The following is a 12,414-nucleotide window of genomic DNA, read 5'->3' as shown; positions in this document are numbered from 1 at the left end:
TAATTGCCTAACTCCTGGTAGCCCATTCCATAAGTGTTAGCTTCCTAAGGCCAGGCTCTTGACCTGAATGAGTTCATCTTTCTCTTGGTGGCGGTCATGTAGGTGCTCACTTACATGCGGGTTACAGTGAATGGTCTTCTGTGGTCATGTGCCCCCCTGACTCCTTCACATATTGGCCCCCTACTTTCACAGAGCAAGAGACACCCCTAAAATAGATAGGCTACCTTAGCTACCTGCTGGAGTTGGGTATCTGCTCCCTTGTTTTCTCTTCCCTGTCGGCCTCTATCGGGTGGCCGGAGCTGTGTCCAGCAGTGACACCATGGACAGCTTTTCAGCAGACCCTGGGCTACCCGCCATCATCGATAGTGATTCCTCTTTGGCTTCTTCGGTTTATGGGCCTCGGAGTCCTGTTAACACTGCCTACTCTTCCACCTACAATTCAGTTACATGAGCTTGCTGTGACTCTTGTTTCCTCATCTGTAACATAAGAGCACCCACCTCACAAACCTGCTGGAAAGGTAAATTGGGAAACTTGTAGGCCAACCCCTGATACCTAATGAACTCTCAGTAAAGACTCATTTTTGGTATCACTATGGCTGTTTTGATTATAGGAAGAAATGATGAAGGGAGAAGGGATATGCTTGCATTGACCAAGGATCAAGACCCCATTTTAGGAAATGGGAGTTACCATCTGGCTTTCTCTTTACATTTTCGGCAGCCTCGAAGAAATCTCTAGCCTCTCTCAGGGCTTCTAGATTCTAGAGGCACAGATTCTGTCAACTCTACATGTCAAATCAAGGAAATATTTTGAAAGTTATTAGACGAAAAGAGCCAGAGACTACTCAGTTTCAGTTTGGGGACCATCTGAGGAGAAACTGAACAGTTTACCCAAGGGGCAGGTCACATGGTCCCAGGTCCAAATTTGCTTTGTCCTTTACAAAGAAGACATTTTAAAGCTTACATGAGGGGACCAAATCCACACCAGAGAATTCCGTTACTGAAGGTTTTCTGTTTCCCCTTTTTCATTTAGGCAACAAAATGGAATATCTTCAAACGAAAACCGAAACCGGCCACGAACTTTGAAAATCCAATCTACGCAGAGGTAATTGCTGACAGTTTGTCTTAGCACAAGCATTCGGCAAGCTTCCTCAGCAATCCCTTGCTTGGCTCACTGGGATGTACGCTCAGATTATCCTGAGCAAACTGGCAACGATTTGTTTTCTTTACACAAAATCTGTTTCTAGTCCTGTTGGGGGAATAAATGGCTGATCCGTGTTTCATTGTGGCCTTAGATGGAGAATGAACAGAAGGACAGCGCGTCTGTGACTCCACCTCCAACGCCTTCTGTCCCTGCGAAAAGTTCCCCAAGAGGCTCAGTGCCAACCTATACTGCAACAGAAGACACTTTTATAGACACCGCGAGCCTTGTTAGAGAAGATTCTGAGGTATAGCCATGCCAGCTATCTAGGGAATAATTAGAAACACACTTTTGCACATATATTTTTTACAAACAGATGAAGAGAAAGTTAACATTCAGTACTTTATTAAAAAATATATATATTTTTTTCCCAGTTCGCCTATAGTTGGAAGTGTCCATGGAAACTCTGCCTTGAGTGTCTTTTTTTTTTTTTACATAATGCTGTCTCCTATTTTTACAGATAATTATCACAACGTACTATATGTATATCTTTGCACTGAAGCTCTCCGAAGGTAATTCTATAAATATATTGTACATTTGTAAATTTCAGAAAGATTATCACATCATTAAATTTGCTGATAAAAGTATCTGCTGAATTGGTTGGTGATCATTACAGTAAATGATCCAACAAGGAAAGGAATTGACGGGGCGTGGGGTGGTTTAGCCATGTCTGAAGAAGGGTACCACTCCTGTTCTCTATAGGATTATTCAGGAAAGAGATCCGGGCCCCACTCCTGGGTCCATTTTTACACCATGGCACTTAATGAATGTTCCGCATTTGTTCTACATCACCCGTAACCTGGTCGGTAGGAGTATGGACAGAGGGTGCGGTGTGTTGTGCGGACATCTGGATCTGCCTGTCGCTGCCTCCAGTAGCGCAGAAAGTAGAAAACCAGCTTGGTGCTGCCCTTCTGCACGTCTGTGCTGTCCAGCCAGAATGCTCTCACATGTCTTTACCTCGCTAGCTGCCAAGTCAACGTTCTTACCTGCGACATCTGTGAGAAAGTCGCATGTCCTGAGGTACAAGTGTCCTGCAAAGAGTTTGTTATCAGATTGGATGAACCCTTTTGCCTGATGGATCCTAGGGTGATTTCCGTCCTTCCGTGCCTCTCAGGCGGTTACCTACCCCGGACGCTGGAGCTCAACCACTGAATTACTAAAACCAAATCCCTGTCTTCATCAAGTATGGTGCAGAACAGATACCAGTTAAGCAAAGCCTCAGCTGGGTTTTCGTTTCTGTATGTGAAAATATCATTATAATGACTATTTATTTCCTCAGTTGAACGTGAATAGAAAGGGAAACTGTTCTTCTTGAGCCTTTTTTTTTTTTTTAAGGTCCTTCCTTTTGGCTAAATCGTACATTTGTATTTTGGAATGTACTGTAGAGCCTAGATTTTTCTCTTGAGTAGTGGGTATAGAGTCCACAATGGGAACCATGGCAGGAATACATAGTTTCCGTACTACATAGCATTCCTGACTCTCTGTGCTAATATTGCACATTTTTAAAACCGTGAATGAATGGATGGATGGATGAATGGATGAAACATGTACTACTGATTATTTTATTACTGAGTTCTCAAAATATTCGTGGCTGATATTTTGGGAGCTTATAATTTTTTTTTGAAATGTACTTTGATTAGAAAAGCAAATGGAAATGATGCTGCTGAGAAATTTCTAATAAATTTGTATTTTATCAGAGTTCTTTGGTGTGCTTCTTAAGACCAGTTCACGAGCCTGTTGTATTTTTATGTGCAGAGAACTTGGGGCTTTGAGTGCTAGGCCAACTGAGAACTAGGGGTGCCCCGAGTTCAGGGGGGAGGAGGGAGGGGAGGAGTTCGCAGCACATCCAGCCCTGACAGGCCTGGTGGGGTAATTAATCTCAGAGAGGAGTAAGCTCCTTAAGTTCCCACCTGAACTCTGGGTGGGCAGCCCCCTTAATTGCCTTTCAAAGTCAATTTCCACCTCTTCTTTTCCTTCCTTACATTCTAGGCTCTGAGCCAGACCCCCCTTTTCAAGTCTAATTGTGCTCCCGAGCTCAGTGAAAGTACCCACTGCTGAGGGGTCTCAGAGCTCCTCACGCTGAGACGGACGGAAGAGCAGTGAGGACTGTTGCAGCTGGAGAGGGTTTTGTTCCAAATTGGAATTCAAGCTTCAGTGGGGTGTATTTGGATGCATTAACTCAGGGACGGCGGCATCAGCCGCAGAAAGCGCGAATACAAGAGTGAAAGGAAACTGGAAGAACCTGCGCTGGGAAATGCTTGTAATTTCCAGCTTTGGTTTTTGTCTTGGGCATTAAGCTCAATATGAAATGAGTCTTGGGCATTTCTTTTATGAAAACTCGTGTTCTGCTCACCTTCATTTCCGAGTGACCCCAGAAAGGCATCAGAAAGCCTGCCAGTGCCTTCAGGAAGTCTGCCTACTTTGGCCCTCCCATTGCCTTTCCTAGGCCATGGCGCTCTCGGTGCCCAGTTCTGACCCTGCCTGTCTCGAGCCCAGGCAGCTGTTCAGAAGTTGGGCCGGGGTGGGAGTGCCCCGGGGGACAGGGTCCTACTTACGGGACTGAAGTTGGTGTTACTCATCATTTCATTACGTGAAGCAGGGGTCATTTTACTAGCAGGCGTGTACTTACACTGCAGAACACAAGATTGCAACCATAGCAGGTGTGTTCACAGAAAGTTGTCAGGTCATACTGGTCACCCATTTTTAGGGTTTCCCAGTAAGTTTTTTATTCGCTCGCTCACTCACTCACCATGGGTTCTACCAGCATTCAGTTGCAGACAAAGTTTGATGCAGAGACTGTGGGTTTCAGGAAAATAGGGGAGAGGAGAACTTTATTTTTTATTTATTTATTTATTTTTAAAGATTTTATTTATTTATTTGACAGAGAGAGATCACAAGCAGGCAGAGAGGCAGGCAGAGAGAGAGGAGGAAGCAGGCTTCCTGCCGAGCAGAGAGCCTGATGTGGGGCTCGATCCCAGGACCCTGAGATCATGACCTGAGCCGAAGGCAGAGGCTTAACCCACTGAGCCACCCAGGCGCCCCGAGAGGAGAACTTTAAATTGAGAACTCTATCCATTGTTTTTTTTTTTCTCTGAAATGGAAAAAAGACCATTATTTGATTTTTGAGGCAGTGTATCTCAGGGTGGCTCAAAACCTGTGAAGAACTAGGTAGGCCCTGGGGTGAGGGAGGGTTTTGAGGAAACCGGCTGGAGATGTACAAGTGTTCCTAGGGGTCCTGGAAAGAGCCTTAAACTTGGGCCTGGATCCCTTGACTGCCCTCGACCTGTCATCCACTGTTCTGTCTTTCCCCTGCACTCATTGTGGTCACAAGCCTGATGGGGGTAGTATAAAACCATGTGTTTCTTTTGGAAAGCTCCCCTAAGAGCATAAAGCATAAAATTGCTCTCTTCACATCTGCAATTTGCTTTGAAATAAACTGGTGTGTGTGCTGGGGAGAGGGAGGAACAGGACAGAGATGCAAAGAAATCGGCTATGAGACAATTGTTGAATCTGGGCATGGGGTCCATGGTGCTTATCATACTGTCCTCCTTATTCCTGTGTATGTCTCAAACTTTCCTGAAAGAGCTAAGAACACAATCCTTCCGCTGTACTTGATGTCCTCTCCAAATAATACACATTCATGAACTGTCCCCATAGTACCCAGTGTTCCAGGCACTAGAACTATACTAATAGCTCGTGGAACTTTAATGTAGCAGGTTCAGGTGTGAGTACCTTACGTGTTTTATCTCACTGCATCCTAATAACAATCCTATGAGGTACATATATTATTATGCCCATTTTTCAGATGAGGCACAGAGTGGTTGAACCCCTTCCCCAAAGTCACACAGCCAGTAAGTGACAGGGCTAGAATTCAAACCCTGCTCTGTCTCCAGAGCTTGTGCTCTTCCAAGACGCTGCTGTGGCCACTTCTCTCAGGCATCTGTGGTCACGTTGTGTCCATGACATTCTGGAATTAGTGATAAGAAACAAAGCAAACTGGTTGCTAGAAACTACTAGATGTCATTGAGTCCCACCTAGATAATGATACTGCCAGTCACCGAGTGCCTTCCCTACTTAACGCCAACCAGAGACGAGAGGCAGATTTCTGTTCCTTTGGTAACTAGTGCCCCCTAGTGATCATTGTTTGCCAGGAGGATGAGTTCCCAACCAACGCTTTCAGCCCAGGGGTGGGGCCATCCTCCTGCTGTTAATCTCAGCCCCAGAGCCGGCTTCTAGAAAACCATAGGAGTCCAACATATAATGTGTGTAGAGAAAGTGTTAAGCCCACTGGCTGGCACAGAGTCAGCCCTCCGTCCACAGTAGACATGCTTATGGTTGTTGATTGAGTGAGGAGAGGGGAAGGACTTTTTCTTAGAAAGGAAATATATTTTTAAAAGCTCGATGGGGGATTTTAATGTGTAGCCGGCCTTAGAACTACTGATCTAAATGGAAGTAGCCGATATTTTTTTTTTCTTTTAAAAGATTATATATATTTATATAAATAAATATAAATAGTTTATATAAATAAATATATTTATACGAATTTTTTGTGTGTGTATATATATAAAATTTCTTTAAAGAGCGAGTGTGGGGAGGGGCAGAGAGGGAGAGAGAGAAAACCTCAAGCAGACTCCCTGTAAGGACCTATTTAGCCAGAGCGACTCCATCTTGGTTAAAAGCCATTTTGTTGTTTGTGCAGTAAAACTTAAACTTAAACTGACCCTGCCCCCCCCACCCCACCCCCCCTGAGAAACTTAATTAGAAGCAAGTCTGGGAAACCAGTAAAATATGGTCAGCTAGTTCCTAATAACAGAGCCCAGAATACAAGGCCAGGTCGGCCAGTTCTTGATAACGGAGCCCAGAATACAAGGACGAGTCGGGCCAGGTGGAGAAATCCAATCAGTAAGAAACACACATACTCTTTCCCTAACCACCAAAGAATGTAAACCCCGCCGTTTGGGCACCAACCTTGAGCACCAATTCTGACCAGAGTAATAGGTTAGGTCAAATAGCTACTATAGGGTAAATTGTAATTCAGTAACCTGTGTGACCTAACATGACTACAATCTTATTGGCCACCTATGTGTGGCCAGACTTCTGCTCTATAAAAGGTAGTCTGTAAAATGGGCAGGGGTCGCCGTCTTCGGAGGCGGCCCTGACCGGTCAGTCAGTCAATTCTTGAGCCTGTAAGCTGGGGGTGGTCGCTCTCTTCAGAGACAGCCCTGGCCAGTCAGTCTGACTTCTGATACTTAGCATAGAATAGAGCTTTGCATAACTTTTGCCTTATCTCAGTCTCATTCCCCTGGCCAATCAGTCTAACTTCTAATACTTAACCATAAAATAAAGCTTTAAATAACTTTCACTTTGTCTCAGTCTCGTTTCATTTAATAATACCTAAACTAACACTCCCCACTCAGTGCAGCACCCAACATGGGGCTCGATCTCACAACCCTGTGACCATGACCTGAGGTGAAGTCAAGGGCTGGACGCTTAACCAACTGAGCCACATAGGTGTCCCTAATTTTTTTGTTTTGTTTTGTTTTTAATAAATGATGTTAGGGGGGTGTTCAAGATTTTATCTGGGCCTCTGGAAGAATTCACATACCTTGTCTTTTTTTTTTTTAAGATTTTACTTATTTATTTGACAGACAGAGATCACAAGTAGACAGAGAGGCAGGCAGAGAGAGGGGGGGAAGCAGGCTCCCCGCTGAGCAGAGAGCCCGATGTGGGGCTCGATTCCAGGACCCTGAGATCATGACCTGAGCCGAAGGCAGAGGCTTAACCCACTGAGCCACTCAGGTGCCCCCACATACCTTGTCTTTAATGAGGCTGCAGTGGAGGTGATAAAATTTGGGATCTCATTTTATTGTTATTTAGATGTAATGAGAAGGCAATTAATACCCTTGGACATGAAAGACGGGAAAACCAAGGCTGAGAAAGGTAAAGTGCATATTCATGTTGCAATGTTCAGAGCCACATTTCTTGTTCCAACAAGGCAGGGGCAGGGCCTTCCACAAAATTCCTGTGTCTAGCACCCAGAACTTCACCGGATTAAAGAGCAAGTTGACACAGAAATTTATTCTTTTATCCCTTTCCATGTTTCCAGACTTAGCTTCAAGGGGCTTTTCTTCCTTTCTTTTTTTAAATAGACTTTATTTTTTAAAAACATTTATTTGACAGAAAGAGAGAGAGAGAGCACACACAAGCAGGGAGAGCAGCAGGAAGGGAGGGGGAGAAGCAGGCGCCCTACTGAGCAGAGAGCTCCATGAGGGACTCGATCCCAGAACCCTGAGATTATGACTTAAGCCGATGCTTAAACGACTGAGCCTCACAAGAACCCCTCCGAGGGACCTTTCACTGTGTTCTATTTGTTAGTTTTCCTCAGCCCTAGCGTGGCTGTGATTTCCACAGGAGGCCTCTTAGGGGCTAGGGAACAGGACACGTCAGAAAGCTCTGAGCCTTCTTGACATGAACAACACTTCTACCGCAAGTCAGGTAGGACGTGGTCTATTTCCAAGAGTGCAATTGTGTGTTTACTGCTTCTAGGTTTCGATGGTCTTATTTTTGGGCAACTTCTAAGAATAAAGCATTTCAGAGCGATACTTCAGTTTTTTTAAGGTAAGCGAACTTGTGTTCTTGGCACGGAGCTTTCTGAATCTTAAAGTGACCAAATGCATTCGGTGGAGGGCAGTGGAGACCTACTTTGCAGTAGAAACCCACATTATGAAGGCAGCACTTGGGCTTTGGTGGGTGTGTGTTGGGGGGGGGTTGTCAGTTTATCTGTTCTTGACCCTTGTTAAGGGCCGCACGTGTAGGGCTGACACAGACCTCAGTCACACTGGAGAGATGGAAGCTATGACTAACTGGCCATGTGACCGTGGGTAAGTCTTTTCACCTCCCAGCCCATTAGTGGCTATCTTTGGAAAGCGAAGAGGTTGGACACAGTTTTCTAAATTCTCCTCTAGCTTTCAAAGACCATGGTTTCAATGATTTATCTGAACTTGAGCCTTCATGTGGAGTTGAGTTCATTTCAAATTCACTGCAGCTGTTCTAGTAAGTTCTAAGCTTGTTACAACAACTTCAAAGAAGGCAGATTCAATAACAGTGTCTTAATTTTTACCCTCAAAGGCTGTCTCTCTCTCTCTAGGTGAGCTATCAAAGAGATGCATTGTGGAATACTTTTTTTTTTTTTTAAAGTATCTGAAAGGCTGCCTGTCAGTTTCAGAGCTGGAAGTTGCCACGAGGGGTTCCTTTCTGTAGGAAACTCCTGCAATCCTTTATACATCCAAAGCTGCGGGGCCCTTTCATGGGTCCAGGCCAAGTTTCCTAGGGCACACGAAGGGACCCTAGCCAGAATGAAGCTGCTGGTGGAGCAGGCAGGCATCTGTGAAGAACCAACAGCATCCGTCCGGTCGACTTCTGAGGAGATTCGAGGACCATGGATGGTCTCTGGATTAAGGAACAGATGAACCTGGGAATGAAATTAATCACGTGGTTTCTATTCTTTGAAAGTCAAACTTGAATTTATTTCTGAATTGTGGCAAAATACACACGATAAAAATTTAAACTTGAATTTGTAATCATCAGCTTGGTATCTGGGGCCTTGTTTTTGCTTTCCAAGATGGCCTTAGAAGGCTGTCTATAATGTCTGAAAATCCCGGAGTCATGATCCTTCCTTCTACTGTTCTGTTTCAGAACCCATGAAAAGATGGCAAGAGACATAGCTCAGCCCAGTTCAGCCCAGGAGGAAATGCTCTAGTCAGCTATGATGGCCACCTGGGTTAACACTCAGAATGGGTCGAGCTGTGGTATTTGGAGTATAAAGCCACTGATGTTAATAACTTGAGCAAATGGCCACCAAGCTGCAGTGTAGCGATTCAGTGTTAGTGATTCTGAGATTCGGCATCTCAGAAAGTAGAGCTGGAGACACGGCTCTTTCCCTAACTCGCTCGTGCAAACTACTAAGCTTCACTATACCTCAGTTTCTGACCTAAAACAAACAAACAAACAAACAAACAAAAATCATGGAGATGATGAACTCCACAGGACTCTCAAGCTAATACTGACTCATTCACTCAACAGCTATTGAGTGAGCCTCTAGTAGTTTCCAGGGCGTGGTATCAAATAGAAGCAGCTCACATGTCCTGACCACTTCATGTGAAGGATCTCACTGAGTTCTCCTGAGAGCCTTACACGGGAACCACTATTGTTACCATCTTACAGATCAGAAAACGGAGAAACCACAGATAGGAAGATGCTTTCTAGATGATAACATGACAGAGCATGTGTCGGCACAAGACTGTGACCCAGGAACAATTTTCCTTGACTTCCCCTACTGGAATCATGTGGATTTTTGTACCCTATACTGTCTAGTAACAACAGCAGTTAACAGCAGGTTTTCTAGGTGCCAAGACTTCTAGGCACTTTCCAAGCATGAACTCATTTAATTCTCCCAACGACACTATGAAGTGGATTATTATTGTCATCTCCATTTTATAGATGAGGAAACTGAAGTCAGAAAGGACTAAATAGCTTGCACAAGATCTTATAGCTACTAAATGTTGGATCTAGGACCCTAGCTCGGTCTGGCCCCTCGGTCTGCACTCTGCACCATTTTGCCTCACTGAGTTCTAACATAGGTTGGTGGGGGAAATATCCTGTCCTAAGCCACTTAGACCTGATTCCTCACCATCTCCGCTCCCTTACAGCTTCCCTAACTCCTAGCCAAACTTCCTGTTGCAAAGAAGCCTTCAGGGACTTGGGTTCTACTGAGGGCAGAGAAATTCGTTCTGGCCCCTGTGTGTTACTATCTTCTTTTCAGTTAACATTAATTTGATTTAATAAAAGCCCTTGGAAGAGAAGACTTCAGTCACACAAGGGAACTCCTTGTGCTGGACGATCTCTCGGGGTGCTCCTTCCCCAGGTGGGTGCTGGCTTCTCTCCCTATGAAGGGCCAAGCCAGCCCTGATTAGCTGTGCCAAGCAGCATTAATCCTTTCCTCATGCAAGTCACTAACGTTTAAATATATAATGAACCAATGCCATGATTTATTCTGCGGAGGACAGGGTGAATATTCATGGTGTGACTTCTTCTGTGTCCCACCATGCAAGGTGGTTGTTCCCAGGGAACCAAAGACACAGGAAAGTGTGAAAAGCAGCTGCAGTGATTTTTCTGAGCTCTATCTCCAAACAGATGGTGGAGTCCCACAGCGCAGACACCTAACACTAGACTAAATTCTATCTGTAATTTCCTGGTGGGTCTCTCACTAATCAAGTGGGATGCACTGCCTTTACCTGTACTGTCACGGCCTTCCCAGCTTGCCTCCATTCTGCTCTTGTGGCAGTAACATTACAATATACTTTATTATAATTGGTCCTTTCTGCATCATGCTCCTACTCTGTGTATCTCAGGGACGACGGCTAGCTTTCACTCCATCCATAGCCCCTCACATTGAGCCTGGCACTTAGTATAAATGGAAGCTAAGTAAATACATGAGAAAAGTTAAAGGTGAAGGCATGAGAGAAATCTGCTGAATTCCGTACCCCCAGTGAAAGATAAATCACTTCACGGTACATACTTATCCTGCCTACCTCACAGGCTGCTTCAGAGGACTTCAAGCCTTTGAGGGCACTCTGGTCACGATAACGTGCCTCTTTAAATTAACATCTTGACTTTTTTCTTCTAATGTCCTGATAAAGGTTTTTAACTGAATAGAATGGTCAAATGTTGTTTAAAAGACATCTGAGTTTATGTGACTGCGACAGGTTACAGGAAAGGAAACAGGCTGTTACTACAGGTTCACCCAACAGAGGGAGAGAAGCTCGGTCCCTCCTGGGTCCCCAGATGCCTAAAACTTAACAGTGCCCTTCTACGAAATAGGAGTTGGAGGACCACTCATGAAACCGCCCCAGCTTTCTGGTCTTTTGAGACCAGGCTCGGGAGGAACTTGGGTCCACAGCTGGTACCTACGGAGCGGTTAGCCTATGCTCTTCTGTACCTGGTTTTTATATATAGCATCTCATTTAAAGAGTCTAACAACGTGAGGGAGGTACTATTAATAACATCCTCATTTTCCTGAGGAGGAAACAGGCCCAGAATTAAAACAGGCTGCTCAAAACTACACAAGGAATAAGTAGCAGAGCTGGGCTTCGAACCAGGAGGGTTCAGTCCAGAGCCACATCTCTAACCAGGGCCAGTCACATTTCTGGGCCCTTTCTGTGATTTGAGACAGGATGCTAATGGAAAGATCTCTGTTCTTGGTAGCAGAAGACTCGGGTCTTGATCAGGTTGGCTGGAAATTAGTAATGTGATCTAGTTTCTGTTTTTTGTATTTCTTAAATGGGGGATTGAGGATCAGTTGTTTTTTTTTTTTTAAATATTTTTATTTATTTATTTGACAAGACAGAGATCACAAGTATGCAGATAGGCAGGCAGAGAGAGGGGGGGAAGCAGCCTCCCTACTGAGCTAAGAGCCTGATGTGGTTCTTGATCCCAGGACCCTGAGATCATGACCTGAGCTAAAGGCAGAGGCTTAACCCACTGAGCCACCCAGGACCCCCTGAAGATCAGTTTTTTAAAAAGTCTTTCATGGGTGCACCTGGGTGGCTCAGTTGTTAAGTGTCTGCCTTTGGCTGGGGTCATGCCCAGGGTCCTGGGATAGAGCCCTGTGTCTTTTAGCTCCCTGCTCAGCAGGGAGCCTGCTTCTCCCTCTGCCTGCTGCTCCCCCTGCTGTGCTCTTTGTCAAATAAATAAAATCTTTTTAAAAAATTAAAAAAATAAAAATCTTGCATAGAGGAAGACTCTCTTTTATTAACTCCATGAAGCTTATGCTTTGAAAAGTATCATTTATTAAAAGAATTATATTTTACAATTACTTTGTTTTCTAGTTTTTATTAATCAGGTCCCATCAGAGCTATCGGTTTCAGTGAGGGCCCATCTGTCCCACTTACCTGGCTTCTACCCTCTGTTTTTCTGTGTCACCTCACCAGTTGTTTTTATTTCTTAGTCCCGGCCACTGTATTTTATGTACTAAGTCTGTTTACTGATTTTCTCTCTCTCCCTCCCGAATGTAAACTTCTGTGTGGGCCCACAGTTCATCTGTTTGTTTACCTCTGGAGCCACCTACTGCAGGCAGGGTGACCCTCAAGACTGGGTAATACAGCAGACCTGTGTTCATGGGGCAGAGACTTCTGTGGAGCAGAACTTCTCTAAAGATC

At 44.7% G+C, this 12,414-nt stretch overlaps 1 protein-coding gene across 1 annotated transcript in view; it reads left to right on the top strand.

Annotated features, from left to right (window-relative positions):
* Positions 1-1,785, top strand: part of LRP2 (LDL receptor related protein 2) — a 173,500-nt gene extending 171,715 nt beyond the window's left edge. The window contains exons 77-78 of the mRNA XM_047722149.1: positions 1,031-1,102; positions 1,293-1,785. Coding sequence (XP_047578105.1) covers positions 1,031-1,102; positions 1,293-1,451 — 231 coding nt within the window. The 3' untranslated portion in view covers positions 1,452-1,785. The remainder of the gene's footprint in view (positions 1-1,030; positions 1,103-1,292) is intronic.
* Positions 1,786-12,414: the final 10,629 nt, after the last annotated feature.

This window comes from Lutra lutra, chromosome 3 (genome assembly GCF_902655055.1).
Source record: "Lutra lutra chromosome 3, mLutLut1.2, whole genome shotgun sequence".
Classification (NCBI taxonomy): Eukaryota; Metazoa; Chordata; class Mammalia; order Carnivora; family Mustelidae; genus Lutra; species Lutra lutra.
The sequence above is the reverse complement of the archived record's forward strand: the minus strand, read 5'-3'. Positions and strand labels throughout refer to the sequence as shown.